The 17,674-nt window shown below is 32.6% G+C and overlaps 2 protein-coding genes across 2 annotated transcripts; both read right to left on the reverse strand.

Annotated features, from left to right (window-relative positions):
- Positions 1–328: 328 nt before the first annotated feature.
- Positions 329–13,646, reverse strand: LOC106125499 (uncharacterized). The gene is made up of 4 exons (XM_013322728.1): positions 13,134–13,646; positions 6,734–7,234; positions 4,664–4,802; positions 329–787 (listed from the first exon to the last, which is right to left on the reverse strand). The coding sequence occupies exons 1-4, from the start codon at positions 13,335–13,337 to the stop codon at positions 480–482; spliced, it is 1,152 nt and encodes a 383-aa protein (XP_013178182.1). The 5' UTR covers positions 13,338–13,646; the 3' UTR covers positions 329–479.
- A 378-nt stretch (positions 13,647–14,024) lies between these two features.
- On the reverse strand, positions 14,025–17,282 carry LOC106125121 (protein odr-4 homolog). Its single transcript, XM_013322201.1, has 7 exons — positions 17,087–17,282; positions 16,816–17,014; positions 15,943–16,292; positions 15,620–15,796; positions 15,130–15,337; positions 14,735–14,911; positions 14,025–14,324 (listed from the first exon to the last, which is right to left on the reverse strand). The coding sequence occupies exons 1-7, from the start codon at positions 17,180–17,182 to the stop codon at positions 14,134–14,136; spliced, it is 1,398 nt and encodes a 465-aa protein (XP_013177655.1). The 5' UTR covers positions 17,183–17,282; the 3' UTR covers positions 14,025–14,133.
- Between the last annotated feature and the right edge of the window lie 392 nt (positions 17,283–17,674).

A 17,674-nucleotide genomic window follows, 5' to 3' on the forward strand; every position in this document is an offset into this window, starting at 1 on the left:
AAATTAGTTTATACGAAAAAGCCAACCGTAACACCGCCGTTATACATACAAAACTATTTTTGTCTCTCTCAAAAAGAATAAAAGCCATCTCAACATGTTTTATACGATGTTTCGATAGAGAAAACTTACAGAAACATGTGTCATATACTGGATTCCAAAATAGTACATTTAACTCTAATGCTTTAAGTATTTACAGTTTTTCACACTTTTAATAATGGTTAGATTTAACATTCCCCATTCACCAAATCTTACTAATATTATAAATGCGAATGTTTGGATGGATGGATGTTTGTTTGAAGATATCTCCAGAAAGGCTGAACGGCTCTCGATGATATTTGGCATACATATAGAACATAGTCTAGAAGAACACATAGACTACTAATTATGTTTTTTTTTTTAATTGTATCAATTAAACAAAGATACTGAGTAAGGATTTGGTTTTATAAAATTGCGCGGGTGCAATTTAAAAAGTTTTTAATTTATTCAAAATTAATCCAAAACGCTTTAGGGATGCCAGGTTGCCGCAGACATTCCTTCCAGCTGTCAGCGTATCTAGACTTTTCGTCGATCGTAGCTTTACCTAATATTTCCTTTTTCGCCATTTTAGTCTTGCATCCGAGACTTACGTAAATGCTGACTTTGTTCAAATTCGCTTTGAACACTGTCAATTTCACTGTAGCAGATTTGGGGTCCCATCTGGCGGATATGGTTGGCATGAATCTATCGCTCTTCCAATAGCACTCCGCTTTGTTCGCTTCCAATATCGTCGCTTTCAAATACAACGGTGCTGGAAAAAGAAAGTTCATAATAACTTAGTGACATCGTATAGAATAAGTAACGCAAAGTATACGAATAAATAAATAAAAAATTATTGATTAAAAAAAAACAATGACACTATTTATTTTTTCATAAACAAGTGCAAAATAATTTTGAATGTCGTCAGCTCATATAAATATCCACCAAAGGGACATACCCTAACTTAAGCTTGATTGAAAATATTACACTTGAAATACAAATTGTTTCCTAACTCTATATGCTTTAATTTCATTATAATACTTTAGAGAATTTTATACCGTGCATCTCCAAAACATAATTCCTAGTATTACAATGAATATATGACCTAAACATATATTCAATTGAAAACTCTATTCCATTTATGTAGTCGACAGGTGGCGCGCACGGCGGCGGACAGTTAGCTTGGTATTTATGATTCAGGGCAGAGGGGACCCGCGAGCTCTCTCCTAGTTAATAAGCGTTGCGCAATGTCGCCCGCGTCTGAACGTCCCCTGGTCAATTATCATACTGATGTTAACCGAACGCCATGGCCAAGTAATTGGGTAATTGACTCTTATATTACATGCGTTTGATAAACATAACACTCAATAAATTAGTGAAAATATCGCAAGAATGTATAGAACGAAATAAGAAATCTTTTGCCTGGAATCGAGAGATAAATAGAGATGACGGATTTTCATTCCCAGCTATTCCGTTATAATGGCAGTTTTTTTTTATATTATAAGGTGGCAAACGAGCGTGCGGCCACCTGAAATCGCTGAAATAGCGAAGTGACCGTTGCCCATAGACATACGCAATTGCATATGCGTTGCCTACCTTTTGATCGACGGAGGAGAGGATGCAAAGAAAGAAAATATTTTCTCTTCCCATGCATCCACTCATCCGGAAAGTCCACTTCCACTTCCCATCCCTTCCTTATAAGAAAAAGAGTGGGAAGTGAAAGTGGACTAAATTAGGCCTCCGGGACGCACACTCATCAGACGAAACGCGGAATTGCTTCCACTTGACGCCTGTCTTCTGTGTGGTCGTGGTTACACCGGGTATATATTTCACCGGGCGAGCCGGGCCAATACGTGCGAAGATGTTAAAGCGGGCTCTACCACTGTTAAATCTAAATACATTATTCACAGATATTATCTGATACATCACAAATAATATAACAATTTAGTTTACATTGTTCTGATTAACGTCGCTCTGTCACGGGAATATGTATGATTTATCATTATGTAAACTTACAATATCACGTTCCGAATCACAGATTAATTATTTAGTTATTTGGGTTGGTATTGACACGCAAACTAAACTCTAACTCTCGCTCTAGCTTTGAAAATTTTAACTTTAAAAGAATAATTCGAGAAATATGTTTGCATTTTTTTAGACCGTCGTAATAAGCATATTGTAATAAACTTCGAAACTGCGAGACGAAATAAGTATAGTTCATTGACTCACAAATATGTAGTAGAAAGGGTTTGTAAAATGTTTGCACAATAGTCAAAAATCGTACAACATAACCGTACGTAAAATAACGAAATTCATGCAAAAACCTATTTTCCATACAGTATGCGTTTACACTGATATTCAACAGTGGAAGACCACGATAAGGTTTATTATTTCTATACCCATAATTACCAACCAATTATAAATGAAATTTTTAATATAAAAAAACAAACAAATAAAATCTAAATACAAAAGCGTTAACATGAACAAGAAGACAATAAAATTACAATCAACATTACAAATGCGTCTCGAATCTCATTATCATTTACCTCCTTGGATATTCTATCACAATGTATTTATTTATTAAAAACAAACAATAGCAAAACATAAAAAGCCAACAGGGAATCAATTGTACATACATCCGTACAAATAAACTTCCAGACAGACGACTATAAAAAAATACTTTATTTATATAAATCGATAAATGATTGCGGTAATACAAATTATATTTTTAATTCACTTATCTATATATAAAAGAAAGTCGTGTTAGTTACACTATTTATAACTCAAGAACGGCTTTACTGATATGGCTGAAAATTGGTAAGGAATTAGCTTAGAGCACGGAGACGGACATAGGATAGTATTTATTCATTTTTGTTAATTTATACCTTGAAGAAATGCTCTTTATTTAACTTACTAATATTATAAATGCGAATGTTTAGATGGATGTGATGTGGATGGATGGACTACACTAATTAAGTTTTTTTATATATCCACGCGGACGGAGTCACGGGCGACAGCTACTTTATTATAATAACTGAAAAATGAGCTAATAAGTAACCTAAAACGTAAAACTACTTGTATTAGCAGATAATTCGGACCTATCTTTGTGAATTAAGGTAATCCTACAGACGATTTCAGACGATGAAATAATCATTCATATTCGAAGTTGACAACCAAAGGTTTTTGTTTTTATTATCGTTATGATCAAGAAAATTTTGAAATACACTTTTAAGACCGTTGTGTTATTACTTATTATTAACAAGCCCATAATACCTATCATCATCATCAGCTCACTATACGTCCCCACCGAGGGGCTCGGAGCCTACTCTAAGTTAAGGGTAATTAGGCCATAGTCAACGACGCTGGCCCAGTGCGGGTTGGTTGACATCACACATATCTTTGAATTACTTCTAAGATATGTGCAGGTTGCATCACGATGTTTTCCTTCACCGTAAGAAAGTCGGATAAATGTACATATGTAAATCGGAAATCCTAAAACACATTGGTACATGGCGGGATTCGAACCCAGGACCTGCAGATTGCAAGTCAAGTGCTTGACCACTGAGCCACCGACGCTCCATACATTTAGGAATGCCAACAAAATATGTTACATACAATTTTACTTAGTACATAGGTTACATGATAAAGAGTAAGCTATGACATATTTCAATTACAGGCAAACACAACATTCGCGTAAATAAAGAAAGTGCTAGAGAAAAAAAAACAAACAAACTATAAACAATATTGAACTTACATACATATAAAGAGTTTGACATCAATACACGGTTACAGTCAGTGAATTAATTTAGAAATACATATTTAAATTTAGTTCAATTGATTCATTAATCATTAGATCGTTAATTACTATACCAATAAACAATATTCATCAACGTTATTAACTTTCTGTAGTAAGTTGTGTGGATTAATTTCATACGTTTCTACAACGTCTAGAACTTTGGTCTATATAAATTTCAGTATAAAGTAAGAAGCATTAACTATGCTAATAGGGGACTCGGAAGGAAACGTGGCTTTACTTTTAATAGCTACATTAATTATTATCAAATGAGTCTGATAGCGTCGACATCAAAGCACTCAAGGATATTAACATTCCCAGATTAAAAAGGTTGCATGTCTAAATATACCGAGATTAAATTTAAAGCTATTATAATTTGTTCGCAAGTTCTAAGGATCGTTTCGTTTGTATGTTGGAAGTAATATCCGATTCTATTTTTAGTTTTAAAATTATCACGTAAACAATTACTTGTCTTGAGGTAAACAGAGTGAAAAAAGCTACACATGTCTGAGAAAGAATTCAAAAATATGTGCGATCTAAAATCCACGATGAGTCTGTGTAGCTACATCTTACTAATATTATAAATATTATAATTTCCAGAACGGCAGAATGGATCTCGATGAAATTTGGCATAGATGTAGAACATAGTCTGGAAGAACACATAGGCTACTAATTTATTTATTTTTTTACTCCGCGCGAACGGAGTCGCGGACGACAGCTAGTAGTTAACTAAACTAAATCAATGGAACGATACATTAAGCCTCATGGTGTCGATGTAACGAGCTGACGACCTTTATAGTCTTCTGGCACCTTTATATTAAGAGATATCTTGTTACATGAGTAATGTATCCTCACCTTTATACTGCTCTTGTTCCTGCATAGTCTGCACACTGCAGCGCAGGCGGTTCACTGTAAGCTGCACAGTGTCATTGAGGCCGTCCTCGCTCCCCGCATACAATAGGGTCACTTCCAACTGACCCTTCTTGTTCTCCCTCTGGAAATCAATCATAAACATAAAGGCACCCCAGCTTCTTTAATATGAAATGTGGCGTTTTATGTTTGCAACTTGCGATAAAGCTCTGATTTTGAGCAGCCACTCCATTATAGTTGGCTTGACTACAATACAAAAAAAACTTATAATTTCTGTGGTCGATTATGAATATACTATACCAAATGTTATATTTTTAAAAGCTTAGTTTAACAGTTGAATAATTAAGGGTTACTATCACTGAGCCAGTAAGTTAAACAATTCGAGAGATAGTTTACTTAATGTATTTCATTACGGGTCTAAAGAATGACAATACTTCCGATATATCGTATCAATATTTACTTTGCCAAATGATTCATTACCTATCTGCAGATATGAAGATTATCTTTTTAAAAAGTTATAGCAAAGTAATACGAATTGTTAGTGATCCAGTGATTTTACTCCAGACACAACGACATACACCTAGATTAAGTAACACAATAAGATTTGATTTTCCTTTCTGTTACTTAAGTATAAAATAAACATGGAAGATTTTTAATTTTGTCTGTCGGTATAATTTACGACTCGTCTTATTTATTTTTCATACGTATTTTGACTCATCGTCTAGGACCAAAATATTAGATTTACATAATAAATAAAATTTTCAATACAAATATTTAGAAGGCGAGTCAAGGTAAAGTTGCGTCATCTTAATAATAGGCTACATACTAACCGGGAGCGGTCGAGGTCAAAACTATTCTATTGTCGGAATCATTAATAGAATTAAAAACTTAACGTGTTTTGATATGAATCATATGTACAACAAGTCTCAGGTCTCCAGGAGGATCACCGATCTCCACAATCGGTGATCCTCACAACTGGCTAATTCGAAATCTATAAATCTATGGTATTTAAGTGAAAACAATTGTTTTTAAGTTATAAATAAACTTTTAGATTTGATAAATTTAACTAACTATCGACTCCTGCGCAAAATAATAAAAAATAACTTTTTAGTAGCCTACGTACTCTTCCACACTATGTTCTACATCTATGTCAAGTATTATACCTTCCAACAAACATTCATCAATCCATTTGAACATTCGCATTTATATTATTATAAAGATTGGACCAACGAAGTTCTGTTTCAAAATACAATACCAAAAGTTATCGTTTTGGGGATTTTTTTCCTCTCGATTATAAACTTTATTAGCTCAACTTGTCAATATTATATCTATTACATCAATTTAATCTTTATTTTTAAGCTATAAATGTGTTAAACTATTCCACCTACAAAAATATTATCATAAAATTGTTACGAAAAACCGCATTGGCCATTCGTATCCTCTGAAGCGAAAGATCAGCTAAATTGAATTATCGGTTAGCAGATAAACGGTCAAAAAAGGTTTTCCACGAAGGGATAAAGGATATCCAATTACATAAAACGGATTTCAAAAGAAAAAAGCAAAATTAACCACATTATATTTCTTATTCGATACAGACATAAAACGCTGTAATTACAACGTCTTATTAAACGTTGGTTAACGATCGTAACGAATTAACTTCCGATTTCGAGAATCTTAGTTCGTAAAGTCTCGCGATAAAAAATAGTTGTGCAACTGAATTTTTAAATGCCTATAATCACTGCGAACAAACAGTAGATCTTACTAATATTATAAATGCGAATGTTTAAATGCATGGATGGAGGGTTGGATGTTTGTTTAAAGGTATCTTCAGAACGGCTAAATGGATCTCGATGAAATTTGCCATACATAGTCTGGAAGAACAATTAGACTACGAATTAGGTTTTTCTTTTATATCCGCGCAGACGGAGTCGCGGACAAAAGCTAGGCATCTGTAAAACCAAAATTGCTGGCAATGAAACACTGAAATTTTAAGCTCCATGTCTCCTTTCTATACTCTTCCTCTCTTTATAGTAAAAAAATAATAAAAAAAATTACCCTTGAGTCAGAAGCAACAAGTCCACTTGCAATAGCATTGATTGGTCTCCAGACGTCAGGCGTGCCTATCAATCCATTCTTGAGATCATTCTGGAACAATTTGGAATCAAAGTTCCACGTTGCCGCTCCAACGGTCCTACGTTTCTCCAATATTAACTTCTGAGCTGTCTCTGCTTTCGTCGACTTAAAACTACTAAAGGTCTTTTCTAGAAAGCCAGTCTTAGGTTTAGTTTCTTCTTCGTCAGTTAGTTTATTAGTTTTTTTGGTGTCTAAAGTTTTTGCGCTTCTTCTTTTTTCGGATTCTGGTTTCGGTGCCTCTAAAATAGCGTATATAGTTAACGACAAAAAATGACCGGCGAGTTGTGTCTGAAGGTCGACTTTTTCATTCGGTTTCTTTGATGGCGGCTGTTTCAATTGAAATTTGAAATCTTCGTTCCAAACCGGCCAAGAGCTTTCTTGTAACGATGTTTCATATTTACTCTCGCCTGGGAACACTTTCACCTGTAACAAAATAATACAAAAAATACTGTAGGCGATAAAACATAATCGCATGTGGCAAGGAGAACGTTAAGTATGAGAGTGGAAGGGTACACCGGCAGAGATTGGAAGAGAGAGATGGATTGCGTGAAGGTGATACGATTAAGGGGGTGACGACAGATATGACGGCAGAGAAATTGATTTGAAAGACGAAAGTCTGGTGCGCTAACCCTACGTAAGTGAGATCAGGGAGATAATGATATTGTAGTCAATAAAACATCAAGAATATTTGTATTCAGTAAAACACTGTATATTAAGTTCTTGTACGTTACGAAATAGAAGAAATGTCGGCTTTAAGAAAGACTACGATAATTTTATAGAGTTTATTGATGACCTACCTACGCTTTAATTAGCTGACGTCGAAGACTTACCCGATAACATTGTAGCCGCCTACACTTGATAGCGCTAAAGAGACTTTAATTGGCAGAACTATTTCCATGGGCTTATCAGTTGTTACAAGTGGTGAGTAATGTTGGTAAAGCGTTTAAAGCCTACCATTTAGCACATGTTATAGACTATAAAGATAACATGTACTAAACACAGAATTATTTCGTCTCTGAGTACACAATTATGTAATAATTACATTTTAAATAATCTTTCTGATCATTAGTTTTAATTTATCCTCCTGCGCGGATGGAGTTGCGGGCGATAGCTATATTTTGCATTGTTTGTAAGATTGCAAGATGTCGCATTAAGTGGTTTCTATCGTAGTTCATGTTAAATGTTCGTCTAAAATTTTTAACCTTGTCTTGTGCAGTATTTCCAAAAGTATTTACACATAATATGCATTTGCTAATGATAAGATAGAAGTTCTTAAAATAATCAAAATGTGTAGATAAAGAACACGGTAGTGTGATAAGAGGATGAGATAATCAGCTTCTAATCTTAAAAAAAATGTAGATATATTATCCTCAATATTGTCATTGTTGAACATTATTTATGCTAAGAATAACTGTGAAAGTATTCCGTAATTAATTTATTTTATCACAGAGTCCGCATATATGAAAGTTATTAAATATTTTACGTATGGTATCAAAAATAATACTGTCCATATCATTTTCATAACATTATTTTACTTTTTCCTTGCGACTAACTTTCCTTTATCTTACTATATATAAAACTTATTGTTAACATTTTTATAAAGCTTTATTAAAAAAATATTTAAAGTACACCTTTGTTAAGACGAAGTTGAATGTAATAACAGTATCAATAGACTACTCATATTCTGTGTCGCGGTCAGACATGAATACATAGATCAGATTTCACCGATATGCTATAAAAATAATATCTTCCGGGTCTATAACCATTCAACTAATTCTATCTTACTTATATTATAGATGAGAATATGTTTTATAGAGCTTTTGGTCTCAGAAACCCACGGTACATACAACTAGCCGAGTAACACCTAACTATATTTTATAAGTAGCTCCTTTATTCGTGGAACAATAGTGGGAACAAAATTATAAAGTATCACATGAACAATGACTCATACACGACATGCCAGCGTTATTATTTTCATCGGTTTTTTGTACCTTTTGTACCTTTATTACGTTATTAAAATGTGAATGATAAAAAATAAACTATTATAAAGCGTAAACTAGTTGATTTTTTATTTATTCGCAAGAACAAATGTGTTGTATAAAGCATAGAGTAAAAGTGCCTAGGCTACATTATAGACGTGTCAACATATCTTTAAATGTATGTGGTAATATACAATACCTTATTAGTAGCCACTTTGGAAGTGAAAGCTGGTGAAATCGTATAAAGCGTAAATTAGCGTATGATTCTGAGACCAAAATCCTCGTTTAACACTTATTGTTATCTCTGTTTTGTCAAAGATAATGACAGGAATGATATGTCTTAAACAGAGATTTTGGTCATTTTTAGACTAGTACTAGCTGTCGCCCGCCACTCCGTCCGCGCGGGATTGAAAATAGATGTTCGCCGATTCTCAGACCTATTCAATATGCTCACAAAATTTCATGAGAATCGGTCAAGCCGTTTCGGAGGAGTCGGAAATTGTGACACGAGAATTTTATTTATAAGATTACAAAGAGCTATTATCGTGTCATAAGAAAGAGGGTATTTAACTAAGATATCAAAGCCTTGAGATGTAGATTTTAATCAAATCAATAAGATTATGTGTGAGATATACTGTATAGAGATACCCATTTATCAACCTGTGGGCATAAGTACTTTATATACAAGCAATTAGTAATACACCAGCACAGTTTAGTATGTGTTCATTTTAAAATGTAAATTGCGACATGACGTCAAACAGCAATTAAACTTAACAGAAGACACGACGTGCATTATCTCACATAACTTAGAACAAACATACGGCGTCCCTTATCAATGGCTATGCATTTTGCACTCTCATAAAATTAAAAAGATTTATACTATATAGTGTTATTTAAATTAAAAAAAAACACCAAAAGTGCTAAACTACGTAACTACGAACTATGGAAATTGATATAGTTTTATTAAGAAACATAAGTATTTGAGAACAGTAAGATATTTTTATTAATATTAAATATTTAAAGAATATTTCAATTTTTACGTATTAGGCTTTACGTAAGTCACAAGATTACACTCAGAGTTTATCTGACAGGTCCATTACTCTTGAACTTCGCATTTAGAAATCTAACGCAACAAACCATTTGCTAAGATATTTTAGTTAAAAACAGCGTTTTTCCATGCTAAATATCTAGATTATGGGATGAAGATTGAAGCTTGCTGTTTATGAAGTACTAGCTATCACCCGCGCCTCCGTTCTGGCAGAATTTAAAAAAAAACTTAATTGGTAGACTATGTTTTCTTCCAAACTATGTTCTCTATGTATGCCAAATTTCGTACAGATCCGTTCAGCCGTTCTAGAGATACCTTCAAACAGACATCCATCCAACTAAACATTCGCATTTATAATATTAGTAAGATTTTGAATGTAAACAAACAGAAAATAATTGTTTATCTTATCTTATATTTTAAGTATATAGCAACAGCACTGTTGTTAATAAAGCTAGACGTTTATTGAACTTGACTATGGTTTCTTGAGCAAATTTAGATTTATAAGTAACGGAAAATTACGACCTTCGTGTAGCACGTGCTCATAATTTATTGCTTACCAAAGTTTGCTCGTTTATTAGCAAGATTTTACCACAACCAATATTTTGAAAACAACGTATATAATTTAATAAATCAAACACATCCTTATGATTTAATACAACTTATTAAATAACATAAAAGGTCAATTATAACTTTCTTTATTATACTCATAAAATCCATCAGCATGGGGTAACAAATACTATCGTTTATAACAAAGATCAAGGATGTAACAGACCAAACGTAATTTTATGAATACATCCTACTAATATTTTGCCACGGTTGAATATGCCACGTCAATGTACATATAATTAATTACATCAACTAATCAGTCAACACTAAACTTGTAAGTGATAGCTCTATAAAATGTTAGTCTACAAAAACAAAAAAGTCTCTATATGTAAATACACTATACCTACTTATTGCATTACTTTGAGGTGCAATAGTTATACTTATACATAGAAAAACACTCTCAAGAAACCAATGCCCGATCATCCTTTTCTGAATTACATTTAGAAACGCGGTTTCTGACTTACCGTTGATTTCTGAGACGAAAATCTCTGTATAAAACATAATGTCATCCCTGTCATTATCTTTGACAAAACAGAGATATCAATATATTTTAAAAGGGGATTTCGATCTTAGAAACTCACGGTTACTTGTATCCAACTAGCAGTAGTCAATGCTATTTAGCAATTCTATAAAAGTTCGTATCTTTTCCAAATGGGACATATGAAAATATAGCGAACATAAAAGGTAACTTGTATTAGTGTAGTCGACCTTAAAGTGCCGTGTTTCACAAAAAAAACTGGAAACAAATATAATTTTTATGATTTTGTCTTTCGTTCTACGAGTTCGTCGCATGAGGGTGACAGTTAATATCAACAATTTATTTATCTGTTATTTTTGAAGAATATTCAGAAAGATTTTATTGTCAATTTTCCTATTGTATCGCTGAGCTTCCTTTATACATAAATTACTGTCGTTCAATATGTAAATACTGATAAATATGGAAATTACAAAGATAATAACCATACAGAGGGTCGCTATAACAAAAATTGGTCGCTTTGTTTTATTTATCACAACAAATTCAGAAATGGATTTTATTTCACGGTGGGCGCCTTTTTTATATCATAAGGTGGCAAACGAGCGAGCGGCCACCTGAAATCGCAAAAAATAGCGAAGTGACCGTTGCCCATAGACATACGCAATTGCATATGCGTTTGACCAGACGACCTTGAATCATGTATTAATTAAAAATTCAGAACGAATATAATTGTGATGAAGTCATCAGTTTTCTGCATGTAGATTTTAATGTAGTACAATAAAATAATTTCGGGAGACTTTCAAGGTTTTGGGCAGATTTTTTTTATAACAGACTTATCTGGACTAAAACCAAAACATCTTCTAGACCAATTTATAAGTATCTCCGTATTAAAGCTCGGCATTGTATCTCATTTATTTACTGCAAAGAAAAAACATAAATACTGTAAAGCTGTGGCAGCGCTATAAAAGTAAATTTATGACGTCATCGGTCGAGTTTCAGACTTCGGAGCCGTGTTTATAATTTAGCACCACGTTAATTGAGTTTGACCGGCATTGTGGAATTACACGAGTTTAAAATCTTAACTGTTGATAATTTGAATCGAGACGACTTGGTACTTGGATCTCAAAAATATTACAGGTACATACTAACGCAACGCATCCGTGTAAAATTGCATCGTTGATTTTTAATTATGCGAAAGACTAAAGTAAATAAAAGGTTCATCAGTAAAAAAAGCAAAAGAATAATTAACTATTAACGATGGGCGCTGAGTTATTTAGGTTTGTTAACACTTCAAGTTTCTATTTTACATAGTTATTTGGCTTCGATGTTTTTTTTTCATTTGACAAATATCAAGCATTTTCTTGTAAATGGTTGACGCTTCTTTTCACTGCCACTATTCGAGTGTACATTTTTTTATGGTAGACAACCCTAATAATAATTAGTTCAGCTAACCTTCAAGGCTATCGTCATTCGAGATGTTATAAATAATTGATATATTAAATCGATTATGTAATATGTTTTATTTACTATGAAAGCTAATGAGGTCCTCTACCTCCACAAAGCTTTTGACCAGTTCGTCAAGAATCACCCAATATATATCTATTTTCTAAGGATATAACCACATATGTAACAATAACTGTTCGATTTACATGATATTTAAGGTAATAATAATTTCCATATCAAGATTTCTTTTTCTTAGGAAGAGAAATTATTAAAGTCATGGTCATAAATGTAAACACATAATATATAGTGCAATTTATAAACGGAAGAGATGGGTGGAAGAAATTAATGTCGTGGATTCCTTAAAAGATGTTTTGTAAGATGTAATTAATAATGTACGACAAATATCGTTATATGGAGAAATGCAGCTCGTTTTGTACAAAAACATATTAGTTGTAACACAATATGTTTTTGTGTATTTTGCTTGTTACCCTTGCAGGTAAGTTTCGAAATTGTAGTTATAAAAAATAAAATGAAATTACACGAATTTCGTTTCGCTTTTAATTTATAAAACACACTTAATCAAAATTTCTGCAGTAAGTATCTACCTCCAAATATGCAGTGCTTATCTATAGACATTATCAACATGACGGGGAAAATTAAAACTTATGGCGAAATTAGTTTCGACTCAAAATAAGTGTATTAAAAGGTTTACAAAACACTTTTTATGATACAACATAAAATAGTACATAATTATGTTCATAAAAAACTTACTTTAACAAGGTATCCATGAGCTCTACTTAATCCAAACAAGGAAGGAAGGTGCCGAGCGCCAATAACCGTCACATACAAATTTTTACTAACAGGATGCAATGCTAATTTGAACCCTATTTCCGGATCTAAGCTTCCACTTCCCGATAACTGATTCTCTCGATTGGAATTTAAAATATTTTTAAGTTTATTCAATGAAAACGCCATGATAAACAAATACCGTCTTCACTTTGATATCGCGCATATATTTATTCTTAAACCGGTTTATTGAATAAATTGAGATTCATACATTTTATTTGAAACTCGTTTACATTCTTGCACTTTTGTTCACATTTCTATTCAATTGTTCAACTTTACCAAAACACTATAAAATCACGTCTAAATACACATGTTTCTAATAACACTTGATAAATAGAACTGTATTATTGTTACCCGCGTATACGATTACAAATTACAATCGTGAATTGCATGACATGTGAATGAATGTCAATTGTGAACATGAACAGTTCCCGGCATAATGTACAAATAAAAAAATACAACTAATTTTAAAGGAATACTAACAATGCGCGAGCGTTTATCGAACCTCTCTTTTACTCTTGTGCATATTTCATAAACTCCTTGCGACAGGAATAATGGTAAAAGTGTGCTTTTAAAATTACTGAAGTTACCACTCTGCCATCTATTGGCGACAATTATAGTGTAGAATTTGGTTCATAGATGGCGCTGTAAAATCAATTGTTTTGAGAGATTTTGCTCACTATAGATGTCAGCATTATCAAGAGTGGAAATAGCATTAATCACAGCAAAGACATAAATAGAACTATATAAGATAACCACAAGTGATTAAAAACACGTATAATTTGAAATTATATATTTATTTTTTACTCATCACATATCTGTACAAAACAAGTTATATGTCACTTTAAAATATAAAATTGAAAAAAAAACATTTATTGTGTTATAGCATTATAATCTGTAGAGAGTAAACATTGATGGCATTATTTCACGATATCGTTAATAATTTACGCATAAATTCTGAAATACTGTCATAGTAGTGGATAAAAATTGACACAAACAAGACTAAGAACGCAAAAGCAATGCCCGTTATGTACATAAACTGGCTGGCTTCTTGCGGGGTAGCTAACAACTCCTCACTGCTGGTGTCTCTATCAAGTGCATCAAACTCTGACGTATCTGAAACAATATGATAATAAAATAAACAGGACACACATCTTATAATTTTTAATGTAAAATCATTAAAAAAAATATTTGGATGGCCAAAAATATTTCATGCATTTTTATAAATTATTAATAAATGAAAATTGTTTCATTCACATCAAATAGCAAGCTTATATGTACAGAGCCACCGACTTATTTGGCCCAGTGGAAAAAGTATATTTAAGGAAGCCATATTGTTTTATGTGTCATTTTCTATAACTATTAAATATATTTCGTCAAACTAAGCAATATAACATTATCACTATCACCAGACCACATAATTTTGTGGGACTCTAAAAGAATGGTAAATAAATGCTTCACTTTAACAGGAAAATTATAGATGGTTAACTAACAATGAATGCTGTTCTAATATATAAAAAACATACCGGCAGGAGTCTCAATATCACAGATAACATCTGCCTCCGTGATCTGCAAGTCGAGAAGTTCCCGCACCGATAGCAGGGCTTCAGCAGGAGCTTCCCCAGGGAACAAGTAGTCACAGAGGTACAATGACCCAACTGGTACTAGCACACGTCTGGGTGGCTCGTTGAAACACACTTTCTCTGAAATAGATTATAGTAAAATAGCTTTGATTATTTAAAGTCAGGAAATTTTATGTTCAAAAAGTAAATTAAATATTATTAAGTTTTACTGATTAGCTAAGTTTAAAAAAAACCACATAAAATTATTACTCGTTCTTACTAAGTTGATTATGTAGGTTTAGTTTAAAGCCACCCTGCATGAAAATTAAACAAAAAAAACACTAAAAACAGTTACAAACCTTCGGGTAATAAATTATCATCAATTAATGCATCACAATGCATTGTAAAGCGTGATGCTAGTGACCGTATGATATCTTGCTTTACAGCCGCTATGGCCTCACCAACTGATGCTTTAGGGTACATGAACACACTGGATGCAACAATACCACTAAAATGTATACTGCCATCGCATTCCAAATACTCTACAGTCTCGGGTAAAGCATTCTCCTAAAAAGTTATAAAACTATTTTTCAACATTATGCTTTTTAGTACAAAAAGTGTAAATGATGACGAAATAATATGCAATATGTAACTAAAGTCAACACTTTTGAAGGTAAATATTGTGATGTAACCAATAAGCACTGAGTTTGCTTTAATAAATCCTAAGAGTAGGCTTTAGTCCCTCATTGGGGATGGGTACGAGCTGATGACACAACTCAAGTCATTTTGTGATTATACAAATAAAAAGCAAGGTCACAATTTAAGCTATCAAAAGTTACCCGTACTTACAAAAGGCACAAATAATGACACATGCATTGATTTGGGAACTTCTTGTGCTGTTTTTGAGCTGTTCTTTGTCTTTTTCTTTTTTATCAGTTGTTCTAGTTGCTCTGAGGGATCTTTCAGCTCTCCATCAAGGAACATTACACTTGACTCAATAGTTTTATGAGATGACTCCAGTATTTGCTGAAATGTTAATGCATTAATTAAATTAAATTACTTGTCGAAGAAGTATGACACATTATTACCCATCTTTTAATAAAATATGTTAACTTTTAGCTATATAGGTTGATTTGAGTTTTGAAATGATTTTGTTTTTTTTTTTTGCCTACCTGAAATTGTTGTTTAACCGATATGCCACTTTTCTTTACAATTACAGGGTAAACTTCATCAAACTCATAATAACAATCCAATCGCTGCCACTGCTGAGGTTTGGATAAGAATTTCCACTCAACAGGTTTAATGGCAACATTCTTACTGGGTCCTACTTCAATACTTTTACATGTCAACACTTTTGTGTTTGTTGACATATGCAAAATTAACCTCTCATTGGAATGTGGACAGTTGGCAAACATTAAATGATTTGTATTCAGTACTTTATATGTGTAGTTCAATATAGTTTTCACTTTGCTAAAATAGTTGGGATCTTCAAAAACATCTTCATCACTTGTAATAAAAATACCTGAAATTCCAAGATAAAAGGCATATTTTTATTAGGTTTAAAGGAAGCAATTGAGATTTGCTAAAGGGCAAATATTTGCATAAAATTAATTTAATTCACAATTGAACTTTAAGAATAGATTGAATTTCTGTAATTACCGTTGTTATTTTAATTATTACTATTAAATACAACAAAACTAAGTTTAATCAATTTTCAGTAATTTAAATTCCTGACCTTTCAAATACACACTACAAGTGCATTTTAAACTCAATTTTATTTGTTAATGATAAGGAAATTATAATTACACTATAGCAAATAGTTAACACATGTGCAACATGTAAAGTTCAGAAACTTTTGTTAATTTATGCTTGTAGTATTTACTTTGTAATGTTAAATAAGTTATATCTTTAAACAGTTAGAAATTTGAATTGACCTTTTTATATTTTTAGCTAGCATAACTTTGCCTCTATTCATGTATAAATGTGTCAATTTTGTTACAATGACCCATTTTCAAAATAAAAATTATTATGGTTTTAATAGTTACCCAGAACAAACATGCCACCCGGTAACATTCTTGTAACATGTTTAGCATGATCAGCAACCCAAGCTTCAGAAACTCCCAGTAAATTTTTAACAGGATCCTGTTTCTCTGACGCAAAGCTACCATCGTTTGAAATCGCTTCACCGCCTTTCTCTTCTGGCGTTCGTGCTATATGTATAACATTCTCTCGGGCATCTGTAATCTATTCATATGGAAACAATCAATATTAATATAAATTTCATTTGATTCAGACCAAAAGTGTGCTCACACATACCTGACCCAAAATTAATCCTGTCACAAAAATTTCTTGAGATGCATATTGTTCTAAATACTGCAGGCAATATTCTGGTGAATATACAGTTCTAACCATTTTTCTCAATCTTATTCCGCATATAAACTGCAAAAGAACGAAATATTACGTTTACGTGTTTATTTTGATGGTTGACGTTACTATCAATGTTGCCATTAAAACTTAAGGTTACTTTATTGAAGAGTCTGTTCTCCTTCAAATCTATAAAGAAATCGCCCAGAAATATTAAAATAAACTCCGTTTTATATATTGATAAGCTCTATATACATTTTAAGAAAAATCGTCATCTTTACCTTTTCTTAAAATTCAATTATGATAGGGATGCGTGAGCCATATAACGATGATCTTAGCCCCTTGGTTAACGTATCTTTATTCGTGATAGACAAGACAGAGATTACTTTTTTCTACCCATTTTCTTCCCAATCAACCTCGCACTTTCTAATATCATTCTTGTAGGTAAGAGGAAAGGGGCGCATTGGCATCGGAACTCCAGTACCATACTCATCAAACTAAACTTACAATTCATTTTACGCTTAGCTTTTGTGGTTTAGT

This window comes from Papilio xuthus, unplaced genomic scaffold (genome assembly GCF_000836235.2).
Source record: "Papilio xuthus unplaced genomic scaffold, Pxut_1.1 DF825928.1, whole genome shotgun sequence".
Taxonomy (NCBI): domain Eukaryota; kingdom Metazoa; phylum Arthropoda; class Insecta; order Lepidoptera; family Papilionidae; genus Papilio; species Papilio xuthus.

Excerpts from the sequence above, each read along its gene's own strand:
- LOC106125499 (XM_013322728.1), bottom strand. The coding sequence starts at position 13,337 with ATGGCGTTTTCATTGAATAAACTTAAAAATATTTTAAATTCCAATCGA. Across the intron at positions 4,803-6,733 it reads TTGTTGCTTCTGACTCAAGG|AGGGAGAACAAGAAGGGTCA; the intron begins GTAATTTTTTTT and ends ATTGATTTCCAG. Across the intron at positions 788-4,663 it reads GGAACAAGAGCAGTATAAAG|CACCGTTGTATTTGAAAGCG; the intron begins GTGAGGATACAT and ends TTCTTTTTCCAG.
- LOC106125121 (XM_013322201.1), bottom strand. The coding sequence starts at position 17,182 with ATGGTTAGAACTGTATATTCACCAGAATATTGCCTGCAGTATTTAGAA. Across the intron at positions 15,338-15,619 it reads TGTCATTATTTGTGCCTTTT|GAGAATGCTTTACCCGAGAC; the intron begins GTAAGTACGGGT and ends ATAACTTTTTAG. Across the intron at positions 14,912-15,129 it reads TGATAATTTATTACCCGAAG|AGAAAGTGTGTTTCAACGAG; the intron begins GTTTGTAACTGT and ends AATCTATTTCAG.